The sequence below is a fragment of the Nannobrachium achirus genome (genome assembly GCF_963921795.1).
Source record: "Nannobrachium achirus genome assembly, contig: SCAFFOLD_218, whole genome shotgun sequence".
Lineage (NCBI taxonomy): Eukaryota > Metazoa > Chordata > Actinopteri > Myctophiformes > Myctophidae > Nannobrachium > Nannobrachium achirus.
Window position 1 is genome coordinate 6,454 of NW_027664723.1, and position 16,366 is coordinate 22,819.

Sequence of the window (16,366 nt, forward strand, 5' to 3'; positions counted from 1 at the left end):
GTTCCAGCTTTGGCCACCATGTCGTTTTGCTTCAACTCTACAGCCCTTGGTTCTGGGGGCTCGTCCGGTCCGGTCCGGTATGGTCAGACAGTCCGTTGCGGTCGAGTCAGACAGTCCAGTCCGGTGCGGTGCGGTCCATTCCGGTGCGGTACGGTCCATTCCGGTGAAGTCAGACAGTCCGTTCCGGTACAGTCAGACAGTCCGGTACGGTACGTTTCATTCAGGTGCGGTACGGTCCATTCCGGTGAGGTCAGACAGTCCGTTCCGGTATGATCAGACAGTTGTTCCAGTCCAGTGTTTCAGTCCACTCCGGTCCATTCCGGTCAGACATTCCGTTCCGTTCCGGTACATTCCGGTCTGGTCCATTCCGTTCCGGTCTGACAGTCCATTCCGGTCCATTCCGGTCCATTTCGATCAGACAGTCCGGTCCGTTCCGGTAGATTCCGGTCCGGTCAGACAGTTCCTTTTCCGCTCCATTCCGGTCCGTTCCATTCCAGTCCGGTGCAGTCAGACAGTCCACTCCGGTCCACTCCGTTCCGGTCAGACAGTCCATTCCGGTCCACTCCGGTCCAGGGTCAGACGGTAGTGATCTGGTCCACCACTCTGGTATCGTTGTCGTTCATCTCCACACACTCCACTTCCTGCCCCGCCCCCTCCTCCCCCTCCCCGCCTCCCGCCCTTATATGGTGGCCGGGGGAGGGGCTCTTGGCGGGCGGCAGGAAGGTGAGCAGGGTGGGAAGGAAAGCCAGGCTGTGGAGCGCCGAGCAGCCGGCGGTCAGCGCCAAGCAGCGGAACAGAGTCCAGGTCAGGTTGGAGCGGACTGCGCCCAGAGGAGCCAGAGCAGCCAGGTAGCACAGAGTGGCCTGGAGAGGAGATTATACATTATATTATATATACATTATTATATTTATTATAAATAACTATATAACTATAGATAGAGTTCATTAATATCTATATGTATAGAGAGTTCTAGAGAGTTCTAGGACTGTGCCCAGAGGAGCCAGAGCAGCCAGGTAGCACAGAGTGGCCTGGAGAGGAGATTATAGATATATTATTATGATATTATAAATAACTATATAACTATAGATAGAGTTAATTAATATATATAACTACATATCTATAAGTATAGTTGTAGAGAGTTCTAGGACTGCGCCCAGAGGAGCCAGAGCAGCCAGGTAGCACAGAGTGGCCTGGAGAGGAGATTATACATTATATTATATATACATTATTATATTTATTATAAATAACTATATAACTATAGATAGAGTTCATTAATATCTATATGTATAGAGAGTTCTAGAGAGTTCTAGGACTGTGCCCAGAGGAGCCAGAGCAGCCAGGTAGCACAGAGTGGCCTGGAGAGGAGATTATAGATATATTATTATGATATTATAAATAACTATATAACTATAGATAGAGTTAATTAATATATATAACTACATATCTATAAGTATAGTTGTAGAGAGTTCTAGGACTGCGCCCAGAGGAGCCAGAGCAGCCAGGTAGCACAGAGTGGCCTGGAGAGGAGATTATACATTATATTATATATACATTATTATATTTATTATAAATAACTATATAACTATAGATAGAGTTCATTAATATCTATATGTATAGAGAGTTCTAGAGAGTTCTAGGACTGCGCCCAGAGGAGCCAGAGCAGCCAGGTAGCACAGAGTGGCCTGGAGAGAAGATTATAGATATATTAGTTATTATATATTATAAATAACTATATAACTAATATCTATAGTTCTAGAGAGTTCTAGGACTGCGCCCAGAGGAGCCAGAGCAGCCAGGTAGCACAGAGTGGCCTGGAGAGAAGATTATAGATATATTAGTTATAAATAACTATATAACTATAGATAGAGTTCATTAATATATATAACTACATATCTATAAGTATAGTTGTAGAGAGTTCTAGGACTGCGCCCAGAGGAGCCAGAGCAGCCAGGTAGCACAGAGTGGCCTGGAGACAAGATTATACATTATATAGTTCATTACATTTATTATAAATAACTATATAACTAGAAAAGAAAATTTCGAAGAAATTTTAAGTGTGCCTGCAGCTCGCTAAGTGTGTGCAACCTTGTATGTGTTAACATTAGCATCTTTGTTAGCATTAGCATTTGTTAGCATTAGCATGTGTTAGCATTAGCAATATGGTTTCTTGTTTTTAAGAAATAGGCTCCTCCCACAAGTTCCGCAAGGCGATTACGTTGTCCCGTCGCTCCCGAGATCGTTTGTGTTTCGTTTTGAGAGGGTCGTTCCCCCTGAAAAACACGTTTTGGCATGAAACGGTTACGTTTTGCGCGTTTGTGGTGCCCCCTATGGGTCGAAGTGGAAATGCTTTTGGGTATATGTTCAGTATAGCGCCCCCCACTTGTGGTTAAAATTTGGTGTTGACTGGATGTTTCGTTTGTGATTTATGGGTACTTCTTACAAAACGGGCTCCTCCCGCTAACTTTGGAACCCTGTTACGGAAGAACGGTATGGACTATCAAAATATCGTTTAAATATGTTTATCGCATGAGTCCATAGATCATGTGTATCGATTTTTGTGACATTTGGAGAAAATATGTTACTCCAGTATCTGGCCTATACTCCTGTTCGCAATTTGGTGTGAGGGGAGTTTCTCACCTGAACTGAGTCAGTGGGTCCCTAGACATGAAAAATCACAGAGGTGCTCGTCCGCCATAGTGGCACGAATGGCGCAATGGCCAAATCAAATATGGCCGCCATCGGCTATAATGAAAATCCAACTTTTGTGTATATGCACAAGCAATACCTCCATTCTGACTAATTTGGGTGCGGGGAATTCATTTCTGATATTGTTTTGACCATTTTGGGTGATTTGGACCTTGAAAGGTCATGGTCAAGGTCATTTTGTAATTCCGAAGACCATGGCCACAACGTGGCCATTGTTAGGAGTGAAAACAGGTGCTGTAGGTCTAAATCAACTAATTCTGACATGTATAATTCATTTCTGGTATTGTTTTGACCATTAAGGATCATCTTGTCTTTGAAATATCAATATCAATGCCATTTTTCAAAAACGATTTTGTCTTTACTAGCACTTTTATTTTATTTTTTCATAATAGTTTGTTTTGTTTATAACAAAAGACATACTAGTGATACATATAAGTAAACACCCCCATTTAACTTACTTTAAATGGGTGTTTAAATGAGCAAATAAGACTATTTATGAATAAAAGTGACAAATAAGATCACATAACAAAATCACACAAAATTAAATAACAATTTCCCTCAAAGTGCACCATATTGTGATTCTGTGTATGCATGCAAGTTAGTGTGATGTGCTTTTACAGGATGGATTTGCCATTGTTCCATCACAAAATATGATGCACAGAACTCCATCAGCAAGGCAGCAATAACGTTGAGTGTCACGCTTCAGACATGCAGGAGTGTACTAAAGCCAAAGTGTTCCTTCCATCCATCAGGGCTTGACATTGACTTTTTGAGGCACTTGTCCTTTGGACAAGTACATTTCTCATTCACTTGTCCGGGCACAAAAGTCACTTGTCCGGATAAACTGAGTCAGACATTGAAATAGAATGAATAACAAAAGGACTGCTAATGACCCTCCTTGCTCCCTCCACTCCATAGTATAGTATATGGGCAGTTCATAGTCTGCATACAGCACAAAGGAATGCACTAGAAAAGAAATGCACTAGAAAGGTGCCTTGTTGGTCTCAGCTCTGGTACTTCTCTGCTACCAATGCTGTGTCTTGTTCTGTCAAAGTCTTTGCCTCTCAGTCTCCAAAGTTTGTTAGATATATTGTACTTGGTCAGAATGCAGTCATCTCCAGTCTCCAAGGCATATGTGCCTTGATCACTGTTTAGCTAGTGGTGCTCCAAGATCAATGCTGTGGAAGCATTTCCAATTTTCACCATTGCCATTCTGCAGCCAGTGCTTGTAAATATGGGGTGTAGTATAGCAGTTGCGCGAAGGAGACAACAACTCTCTGGGGTCCGCCATAATTCCGACATCCCATTATTCCGACCAATTAGGTTAGTGAAGGTTAGGGTTGGTTATAATGGAGTCAGTACATGCACCATGTGCAGCCTCCTCAATCCTATTCAAGATGTCTGGGATCTCTACTCCACCTTTGTCATCTTCATCAGAGACAATGGTAAATGGACTGCATTTACAGTATATAGTGCTTTTCTCCAACGCACTTTACAATTCACCCATTAACACACCATGAAAGCATGCAAGGTTCCAACCTGCTCATCTGGAGCAGTAAGGGATTCAGTGTCTTGCTCAAGGACACTTTGACACATAACCAGGAACAGGGTTCGAACCTGGAACCTTCAGATTTCAAGGCAGGCGCTCTATACTGAGCCACTGTCGTCCGACAATGATGGTAACATTGCCACAGGCTTGATTGGACACCATATTCCGAACACACAGCTGGAGAACTGTTTGTTCTCCTCAGACACCCAGAATTTGGAAAGTTGCTGAGGGATGGATGTGTCTACTAGTAAGATGCCTCAGGGCGACATGCGTGCCAATTCTTGGCCATCTGGCCAGTGATGTGTATCGGACCAGTTACACATAATGGAGACCCCTGCATGATCAGGGGTCAACAATGTTATGTCAAAACATGCCAGATATGTCCTTAATATTGATGACATTGGGACAGGGATCTCCATATATGGGCATAAAACATTATGTTAAAAGTCAAGCAGGGCCTTGGCGAGTTAGGGCCTGGGTTTGATGTCTGGGGATCCCCATATATGGGCATGAGGGTAGGGATGAGGCCGAATATTCGGCACCGAAAATTTTCGGCCGAAAATGGCTAAAAATGCATTTTCGGTTTTCGGCTGGATAGCTTTTAAAACCGAATAGTTGAGCACCGAATAGTGTGAAGGACAGGGGTCTAGTACAGGGGTCCTCAATAGGCGGACCGCAGTCCATGTCGACCGCGGCACATTTCTGAGAAATCTCCGCACAGTTGTATCTGACGATCGGACTGACTGTGTGTGATGTGTGTGCGTGTGTGTGTATGTGCTGATTGTGCTCATTCGCTCAAACACATACACAGGCTCACAAGACACACCCCTACGCCAATTTGCAAGCCCACAAAGCGTCGCGGGTGCAACGTGCTGTGGGCTTGTAGATCAAAGGTTTTCCTTCCCTCCGAGTCTCCGACGCAGTCTGCTCTCCATGCTGCTCCCCCCCTCCCCTCTCCTCTCCTCTCCTCTCCTCTCCACACACTCATGCCGATCGCTGCCTTAAAAAAGTTGCTAAAACCTCTTGGAAACCATTGCTCCCACTGGATTAATAACTTAGAGATCTTCTACCTTTGGCTGTTCAATTGGAGAGGACAACAGCAACACATTAATATCCACGATGTAAGGCTCCAACTGCTTGCATTAGACGAGAAATGGTCGCGAAACTCGCGATGCTTGATCATGCGTCTTTAACAATGTGATGTGTCGTCGCATATTATTGTCAGCTATCCTAGGCTGTGTTAGGTTAATAACTATGACTCGTTGACCCTGATTTGACTGGTCATTTGACATAGTCAATCAGCACAGTCAGTCTGGCTTGTGCAGTACGTGTGTCAACTAACTGAATGTCAAGTAATCCTCTCCCCCTCACGCTAAGTTCCACTTTATTTTCCATTCTGAACGACAAGCCTAATATTGCATTTATGCTCTTTAGTTTCCAATAATTAAACTATAAGCCAGTGTTTTATTGCTACACAATAAATGTAAATAATGTAGCCTACTCTACATGCATAAATAATTACCCATTCATCCATCCATCCATCTTCAACCGCTTATCCAGCATCAGGTAGCAGGGGTAACAGTTCCAACTGAGATTTCCAAAGTTCCAAATAATAATAATAATAATTAAAATAAACAATTCTAATGATTATAATAAACATACATACATACAGTATACTGTATAAATGTATCCGCCTTATTTCGCCTTCGCCTTTTTTTTCGGACCTGGACCTGTTTCAAAAAAATATTTCTGGACCTTCAAGATTTGTATTTGAGGACCCCTGGGCCCTAGATCATTTTGCAACATACAGTATGTGCATTTGTTGTTGAAGGCCTGGCTGTTACAGCCCTTGTGTTTACAATAATATTTTGTTGTAGGCCTAGATCATTCTGCAGTTTTAAGCACCTTGTTCTGATGCACTTTTATCTCTGTAGGATACTACAGAAATAGTTGCACTATTTTGACTTTGTTTTATGCTAACATTGCAAAGAGAAAATATTTTATTTTGTTATGTGTGCATTCAAAAGTGAGAAATAAAGGTTTTATGGAACCATATGGTGATTATTATTTAAGTTAGGGTTTGCCATAATCAGGTAGCTTTACAACAAAGGTACAGCAATGGTACAAACCTTTATTATACAAAATAAATTATATACATGTATTATTCGGCTATTCGGTATTCGGTATTCGGCGGAATGTTTCCAGTATTCGGTATTCGGTTTCGGCCAAGAATTTTGCTTTCGGCCCATCCCTACATGAGGGGATACCCTAACAGGGCATCAAAAAGGTAGCACATCCAAAACTTTAAATCAGTGGAGAATAAAGTACTCACGTTTCCACTTTTTTATTGGCACAAACCAACAAGAACGCTTAAGCGTTTCGGCTATGAGCCTTCATCAGAGCGTTCTGGGTGTGTCTGTCAGCTCTGTTGTCTCTGATGATGAGGGGCTCCCTGCAAAAGGGGCTGGTGGTGAAGAGATCCCAGACCTCGATCTAGATTGAGGAGGCTGGTGTTACATGTGGAGTCAATTGAACCCATTATAACTAAACCTATCCATAACCCTAACGTCAGGATTATGAGCGGACACCATAGAGTTGGCGTAGTCTCCTTCGCATTAATGCTATACTACACCCTAAACATTCAAGCACTGGGGATGAAGGAGATCTGGCTGCAGAATGGCACTAGGGGTGCACTATGGCAGATGCTTCCACTGCATCAAGCAGTGTCTCATCTTGGAGCACCACTAGCCAAGACTGGAGATGACTGTATGAGCTAGGTGGGGACTAAGTATGCAGCTATGGCTTCTGACCGAGTACAGTACAATATCTTAAAAAACTTTGGAGAAGCAAAGACCTTGACAGAACATGGTAGCAGAGAAGTACAGTACAACTGCTGAGACCAACAGGGCACCTTCCTAGTGCATTTCTTGCCACCTGCATGCAACAGCCAAGGAATCCGAGGAAAGACTAGAACCAATGGAACATCGATGGATGGAAGGAACACTTTGACTTTAGTACACTCCCATGTCTGAAGCGTGACACTCGTTGATATGGTTGCTGGGCTGGTGGAATTCTGTGCATCATATTTTGCCATGGAACAATAGCAAATCCATCCTGTAAAAACACATCATACTAACTTGCATCATAATACACAATCACAATATGGTGCACTTTGAGGGAAATTATTATTTAATTTTGTGTGTGATTTTGTTATGTGATCTTATTTGTCACTTATATTCATAAATAGCCTTGCTCATTTAAACACCCATTTTAAGTCCCCCTTTAAAGTTAAATGGGGGTGTGTTCTTCTATTTATACTAGTATGTCTTTTGTTATAAACAAAACAAACTATTATGAAAAAGATTAAAGTGCTAGTAAAGACAAAATCGTCTTTGAAAAATGGCATTGATATTGATATTTCAAAGACAAGATGATCCTTAATGGTCAAAACAATACCAGAAATGAATTATACATGTCAGAATTAGTTGATTTAGACCTACAGCACCTGTTTTTACTCCTAACAATGGCCAAGTTGTGGCCATGGTCTTCGGAATTACAAAATTACCTTGACCATGACCTTTCAAGGTCCAAATCACCCAAAATGGTCAAAACAATATCAGAAATGAATTCCCCGCACCCAAATTATTTGAAGGTATTGCTTGTGCATATACACAAAAGTTGGATTTTCATTATAGCCGATGTAGCCGATTATAGCCATATTTGATTTGGCCATTGCGCCATTCGTGCCACTATGGCGGACGAGCACCTCTGTGATTTTTCATGTCTAGGGACCCACTGACTCAGTTCAGGTGAGAAACTCCCCTCACACCAAATTGCGAACAGGAGTATAGGCCAGATACTGTATTATGTAGGAAAAGGAGCAAAAAGTGTGTTTTGAAGAAAATTCAAAATGGCGGAAAATCTATCCTGACGCAAATGGGCGTGGCCTATATGAGGAGATGCGTCATGACCCAAGGAATCCAGGGAAAAAGGAATTTTAATTTTCCGACCCACGGTTCAAGAGTTACAGGCCGAAAGGTAAAGTGGACTGTTATAGCGCCACCATGAGGCCAACTGACGACATTATTTTTTATTTAATCCTTGATATCATTATAAATCTCCTCTCCAAGTTTTGAAACTGTAGCCCCTATGGTTTGCGAGAAAAAAAAATATTGAATGTGAGTTTTTGCGATTCCCATTATAAGTCAATGGGTAAAATTAATTCACTAATAAATTAATATCAATTAAACGATACAACTTTTCTCTTAGAAAAGTAATAGCACACCATTCCCGGCCGAGCCGCACGTTTTGATGTATATATTGCGGCGGTGGCGTAAATTGTGCGGCAGTTATTAGCGCACCAAATTTGTGGGATCATTATCATTAACTACCCTAATTAAGTATGGCGGATTACAATAAGTGTTTTGCCATTGCATGGCAGGCACACTTAACTATAGATAGGGTTAATTAATATACAGTATATCTACATATGATATTAAGTATAGTTCTAGAGAGTTCTAGGACTGCGCCCAGAGGAGCCAGAGCAGCCAGGTAGCACAGAGTGGCCTGGAGACAAGATTATAGATATATTAGTTATAGATAACTATAAGTATAGTTCTCAAATGACGTCATTCATTGGATTCTGAATATATTTGAAGAAGATATGGCTTATTTGAATGTAGTTAAACCTCGAACCAAGAATCTGAGTAAAGGCCTCTCAAAGTTTGTCACACTACTGGCAGTCAGGTAAGGGGTGTGAACAATGGATTGTTAACTCCACCCCTCACCCACCCTAACCTATTGGTGGTGATCTGCAGCTGAAACCTGAGAACAACAACCACACATCAGCCAACAAAAACTGCAGATGTAAATGTTGGCTAATTGGTTAATGTGTGTCTCCACCCCCCAGAAGGGTGTAAGGAAACACAAAAACACACATGGGGCGGCATAGCTCAGGGGTAGAGAAACCGTTATTAGAGCACGAAGGGTTCCTAGTTCGAATCCGGGCTCCCCCTGAGTTAATGTCGAAGAGACCTTGAGCAAGACTCTGAACCCCTAGTTGCTCCCGGTGAGCAGGTTGGTGCCTTGCATGGTTTCCTCCGCCACCGGTGTATGAATGTGTGCGTGAATGGGTGAATGTAATGCACAATCTATGTAAAGCGCTTTGGATAAAAGCGCTATATAAATGCACCATTTACCATTTACACAGCTATCTTTACAAACTAATTTAAGCTATTTAATTATTCTAAAATGGATATCTGTTGCAAGGAGAAGGTTCTCAAACATACACTCTTAGATAATATGGAGAAAAAAAGGATAAACACCAACAATCCAAAATCAAACCTATTTTGTTAAATTGCTGGACTTCACTACTGCAGACATAAGGACCTTTTCTCCAGCCCCGGTCACATATCGTTACACCCCTTATCAGGGACGTGCTGGGCCCCTGATCCAGCCCGGGAAAAAGAGTTGGAGAGGCCCTCATTGCGCGCTATAGAGAGAGATCTCTCTCTATAGCGCTGCTGCCACTCAAAGATTTGTGACAAAGTGACAAGCCAGTGGGTCAATTACATGAGTTATATTTCATTGTTGTCGGGTGGAAAGGAACCTTGTATGTCCAAAACTGTTTGTTTTGTATTTATCATTTTAAAAATGATTTAAACTAGTGAAAACAGCCGATCTACAAGCTGTAGATCTGCTGTTTTCACTACTTTTGTGCAACGGCCTTGTATGATGAAGCAGGGCTTTACTTAAAAATGTTAAATTTGAAACTTGGAGATACAAGGTTTCTGCCCGACAGTGACGATTTACTTTGTTGGCCGCCCAGCCCCCAAAATGGAACGAAGGCCGACATTTTATTTTATTTTTTTTCCTAATGGCCGGCCTGGACCGGCCGGGAATGAACCGGCCGTTCGGGAGTTGTCACGCTTTTCCCAATGGCCAGCACGTCCCTGCCCCTAAAGTGACGGTAACATATAAAGATCATACGTCATATATCGTCTCCTCCTCACCTGCAGTGAGGGCACTCCGTGTCGCTCCAACACAATGCGTACCCATCGCGTGCGGCTGTCCCCGCGGCCCGCCGCGAACCCACAGAGCAGGGGGGCTGCGGAGTCAGCGGAGTGACCCAGAGCAGAGATGAGGCACAGCACGGAGGCAGCGTCCAGCTCAGCCCCCCACAGCGTCATGAAGCCCACCACACCAAACTGTACCGAGAGGAGAGTCAGACCCAACCAGGCTGCTACCAGGGGCTCCGTTAGAGTCAGGGAGGACAAGCCCAGCAGGAACAATACTGCTAGCAGGGAGTGTCTGAGAGAGAGAGAGAGAGAGAGAGAGAGAGAGAGAGGGAGAGGGAGAGAGGAGGGTCAGACCCAACCAGGCTGCTACCAGGGGCTCCGTTAGAGTCAGGGAGGACAAGCCCAGCAGGAACAATACAGCTAGCAGGGAGTGTCTGAGAGACAGAGAGAGAATATAGAGTTAGAGAGTTATATATATATTATAGTTGTAGTTAACAACACCACCACTAGGGGCTCCGTTAGAGTCAGGGAGGACAGGCCCAACAGGAACAATACAGCTAGCAGGGAGTGTCTGAGAGACAGAGAGAGAATATAGAGTTAGATAGTTATATATATATTATAGTTGTAGTTAACAACACCACCACTAGGGGCTCTGTGAGGGTCAGGGAGGACAAGCCCAGCAGGAACAATACCGCTAGCAGGGAGTGTCTGCAGAGAGAGAGAGAGAGAGAGAGAGAGAGAGAGAGAGAGAGAATTCAACAGGGGTCCGGGACCTCCAGGCAGTGGCAGCTCCAGGGGGGGCTAGAGGGGGCTTCAGCCCCCTCTAGCCCCCTGGTGAAGGCTTAGCTCCCTCTAAGCCCCCCCTCCCCACAAACCAAATTGTGATGAAAAATATTTAAGGAACAAATAAATTAAAAGTATTATGAATATGTGAAAGACAATTGACTGACTTCTATGTAAACCATACTATAAAACTCTACTTTTTATACTGGAAAGCAACTTCAGCCTAGAAAAAAAAAAAAAAAAAAAAAACATTTGATCACCTACAGATCACATATTTGGAGCTGAAAACTATCAATGATCTGGTCTGTTCAGTTATCAATACACTAAGCCAGAGAATCTTGTTTGTCGTATTAATACCATTAGTTATTGTTACCAAAATGTATTCACCCCTGCTCTAAAAGAGCCAGCTCCCCCACAGCCCCCCCAGTCACAATTCTCTGGAGCCGCCGCTGCCTCCAAGGGGTCCTCAGAGTTACTACAGGGGGTCCTCCAAATCTTTGTGCGATAGATTTTTTTTCCCTCCTTTTTTTATACAGTATCAACGATTTGAACCCTAGCGTCCATATTCTGGGAACTTGATCCAAAAATAGCAGATCTACAAACTTGCAACGCCTCGCAGCTATTTTCGGCAATGAGGTTTGGTGTAGAGGACTAGTACAGAGCAGACTAAGTACAGAGTGAAAGGTCAAGTTTATTAAGTATTGACGGTTCAAGTGGTTAAATATCTGAAAACACAAATTGACATGAATCCAAAATACACTGATGATTGTGCTGTCAAACAATGAAACTATATGGAATCTATGAAAGGGTTGGCACCTCGATAATGCAGATATAGTTTATTACTTGCGCAAGCAGAGTGCACGAGTACTGTAATAGGCTGGGTATGTGTGTAGGTGTCCGACTTTTTGAAGACTGTAGCCCTGAAAAGGCTGGGAAAGGAACCATTACTTGAGAGGCCAGCTAACAGCAGCAGCATAGCGGTCCAGCCCTGAATACATGACCGTCATGTTTCCACCTCAACCTCGCGTCCAGTGAGGTTGACAAAGAGCAACGTTTTGAGCTACAAACGTCAGATTTAAAAAATAAAGTGCTTCCCCAAGTCTCATTTCGCTCAGAAATGATGCCGTTCAATAAGAAATACATGACGCTCCCGGATTGTTTAATAAAAAGCATTTTTTTTTATCCTGTTTTCCCTTGTATTTCCCCCTCTAGTGGAGAGTCTCGTCATCTCCATTCACTACAGTGAGCAACCGAAGATGACGCGATTCTCCACTAGAGGGTGAAATATAAGGGAACACAGGTTAAAAATGCTTTATCATTTCTGAGCGAAATGAGACTTGGGGAAGCACTTTATTTTTTGAATCTGACATTTGTGGCTCAAACCGTTGCTCTTTGTCTTCCTCACTGGACGCGAGGTTGAGGTGGAAACATGACGGTCATGTATTCAGGGCTACAGTACAATGCAAACAACGTTGTCCACTTTCCTGACATCCCACGCTTCCCACAGCAGTCCAGTTATCATTCTTACCTCAGAGGCCAGCTAACGGCAGCAGCGTAGCGGTCCAGGTAGACGAAGGACGGGTTGAAGATGAGGAAGCGAATGCGTGAGGTGAGCGAGAGGCGGCGCAGGGTGTCCAGCAGCACAGACATCTCCTGCCGCTTGTTCTCCGTCGTCCTGGCAACCAGGAAGACCCGCGATGCCGCCACGTCAGGCTCCTCCCCCTCCGCACCAGAGTGGTTGTTCAGGCTGAAACCTGGATGAAACCGGATTATGGACCAATATTTATTATAAAATATATACTTTGAAAAGCATGGTGGGGCCAGGGGCCCCTTTAATCAAAGTAAGAGTACTGTTACTTTTTTGAGTAAGAGTAAGAGTTAAAGTACTAGTCCAGGAAATTACTCAAAAGTAAAAAGCTTTTGAGTAAAAAGCTTTTTACTCAAAAAGAGTAAAAAGCAGTCTATTTAAAGTGTGGGTGCCATGATTTTTTCCCCCTCTAAAACATGATTATCAGGTATTATGATTATACTAGGAGGAAGATGTTTTCCAAAAAAAAAGTGTACAGAAAGAGTTAAAATGATGTTTTTACGTGCCACACCCACCAGTTCATTGGTATGCGTGGTTGTCATGGTGGGTGGTGACCCAGCTGAAGTTAGCCACACCCATACCCGAGGGAAGTAGGGGTGCTGGAGGTGCGGCCGCACCCCCTCCCCCACGTCCCACCGCACCCCCCACCGCACCCCCTAAAGGGGGGTTGGGGGAAAAATATTGCCGATCGGCAAGTAGAGGCTCTGACATCAGTGGCGTGAAGTAGGAGCTATTGTTGGCTACTTCTATTTCCAGTACAATTTCAAAATAAACATGTGTTGAATGATCGATTGTATAGACAAAAAAAAAAGAAAGACTCTTGTTTTGAAATGTGCTTCTGGGCACTGTTTAGAGAGGAAATGGCTTTCAAAGGACTTCCCTTTTAACTTGTCTGAGCGTCTGTCTCTCCGTGCGTAACATGCGTCATGGACTCGGTGAATTATAGCCTAACAATACTGGCATAAAGGAATATAAACAGAACACCAAGACAACACAACCGAGGCTATAAAGGCATTAAACATCGCCCTCTGCTAGCCCTGGCGTCCTCACTGGTGAGTCGTGGCTATATTATATAGACTTGTAATGATGAATGCTATGTTATGCTGCTGTGCTGCCTGGCTAATGTTTGGGCTAGCTAGTGGCTAATGGCCAGAACCAGCTGTTTCCTAACACTGGGATCGGGACCGATGCGGCGGACACGTTGTATGGGTCACAACGCAGTGCGAAGCAACTCGTTGTGAGCTTGTAGATCTGCTATTTTCACTACTTGCTTGGTACAGGGTAGTAATGTCTCTTGGTTCACGGGCTAAAAAGTTTGGGAACCATCATGCTTGCTGTTGCAGACAGTGGTGTAAAGTAACTAAGTAGATTAACTGAAAAGCTCTGGGAACTGAATGATTTTATGAAACTGGCACTTGTTGTCTGACTGTCTGGTTACAGCACCCCCTACTGTAAATTAGTTCCCGCGGCGCTGGCCACACCCATGTATGTTGGGTGAATGGTAATTAGGGGAGGAGTTGATTCTGTGATGTAATAAGTATCTGTGTTTTTCGACCGGCACGTTTGACCCCACAAGGTGGCAGCCTCCAGCTAAAACCCAAATAGAAAGGCAATACATAATTGCTCATAACAACCACACCAGGGGGTCTAATGAAGTACTGTCAACCTCCTAGACACATGAAAACCAGAAAAAGTACAAAACTATGGCACCGCCTCTTTAAAAACTACTCTTTGGGTAAAAAGTAAAAAAATTACATTCGGTCCATTATATCCCCCCTTTAATTATGTCAAATGGTATTGTGTTTGATATCATTGTTATCGGTGATTCGTCACCTTTACAACGAGGTACAGCTTGTATGACATTTGTGGAATGAGCAACACAGCCAACATGTGGGTAGCGCCCCTCTAAAAATAGCCTGGCAGGCCTGCAATGCTGTTCTGTTGGTGTTCACCTTTGTTGCTTGGAGCATTAAATGATTGCACTCTCCCACAGTAATAAGGAAAAGATAAAAAACAACACATATTGGCCATATTTACACTTTGTTAATGTTAAGCTCAGTGTCAGGGAAGCCCAAAACGAGAGTCAATGCCAGCAGACAGCATTGCAAGCCATTTTGGCAACATTTTGGTTGGCGCTACCCACACTTTTGGCTGTGTAGCTCATGCCTCGAATGCCCGATGCTTACAAGCTGTAATTCGTTGTAAAGGTGACGAATCAACGATAAAAATGATATAAAACACAATAGAAATTGGTATTATTAAAGGGGAGATATAATGGACCAAAATCAAGCTTCCTTTCTTTTTGTGCTGAGTTTATGTGCATCTTTCTTTTTAACTCGTTATACTGAACGACTTGTTCAGATGTGGCCAGGGATGCACAGCACATTGTTCACTTTCCTGTGTTTGTCTTTGTCCTTCTTTTTTCAGATGAGCTCACAGTCAGAAAGTTCAAAAATATCAGGAGAATCATTGTCAGATTTCATTCATTCATTTTCTCCCAGTCAATTCTCACGTTAGCCTTGCCTTTACTTATTTACTGAATTTAAATCACGATATTCCACTTTCAAAAAAGGTCTGCCTTGTATGGGTCTGCCTCTCCAGGCTCAGGGCCTCTCCCCACACACACCCATTGTAACTTGAAACTCCATTTTAACCATGATAGATTCATTAAAAACACCCATTATTTTTTCTGGTGACTTTTTTCGATAACCTTTTACATTTATTTTTAATAATTTTGTAATGTATTTAATTTTTCTCATTTTCCTAAAGAATTATTAAAAATAAATGAAAAAGGTTATTGAAAAAACACAGCCTGCTCGCATATTAGGAGGGTAGTATGAGTCACCAAAAAAATAATGGGTGTTTTTAATGAATCTATCATGGTTAAAATGGAGTTTGAAGTTACAATGGGTGTGTGTGTGGAGAGGCCCTGAGCCTGGGGGGGCAGATAACATTTACATCAAATATCTAAATATTGAATGAAGCAAATTAAAAACTGTTCAGGGTGTTCATAAAAGCCCGATTAGATGATAATGTGACCAAAAGTTTTTTTGAAAGTGTAATATCTCTTTAACTCATTGTCCAAATGAAAAGTAACAAAGTACAAGTATTTACTATTTATATTACTCAAGAGTAAGAGTAAAAGTAGAGCATTTAAAAATTACTTTAAAAGTACAGATCCTCAACAGGGATGGGACGATAAGCGATATTATCGTTTATCGTGATAAAAAAAACACTCGCGATAATAGTATCGTGGAGATTTAATTTATGGTGATATCGTCCTCCGTCATGCACTGGGATCAATAGGCTATATGCATATACGCCATTTTGTTCTACTTCCGGGTGTCTCACAGGTGTTACCGATGATACTAATGAAGGCTCTGTTCCATTCTGCTCAAACAGAGTCAGGGTGCTGATGTTGTGCATGTTGGCTCACTGGAAACACTCTGCTACACCAGTGGGTCTCAAAGTGTCCTTGAGTGGGTTCCAAATGTCCCCATACAGGTGTGTAACTCTGACAGTGTACGAATGGAAGCAAATGGACCTGCAAGGGTCCATTTGATTCCATTTGTTGATTCCATTTGTACAGAGTTATGGGGGTCCTTGAAATTAAAGAACCACTGTACAATAAATCAAACAGAGCCTTAATTAGTATCATCAGTAACACCTGTGAAGGAAGTCGAAAGACACCCGGAAGTAGAACAAAATGGCGTATATGCATAG

The 16,366-nt window shown here is 42.9% G+C and overlaps 1 protein-coding gene across 1 annotated transcript in view; it reads right to left on the reverse strand.

Annotated features, from left to right (window-relative positions):
• Positions 1-575: 575 nt before the first annotated feature.
• The window catches only part of LOC308280833 (patched domain-containing protein 1-like), a gene marked incomplete at both ends in the record, with an annotated part of 47,587 nt that continues 31,796 nt past the window's right edge, over positions 576-16,366 (reverse strand). The window contains 3 exon segments of the mRNA XM_080755152.1: positions 576-863; positions 10,267-10,564; positions 12,584-12,777. Of these exon segments, the coding sequence (XP_080611278.1) occupies positions 576-863; positions 10,267-10,564; positions 12,584-12,777 (780 nt within the window).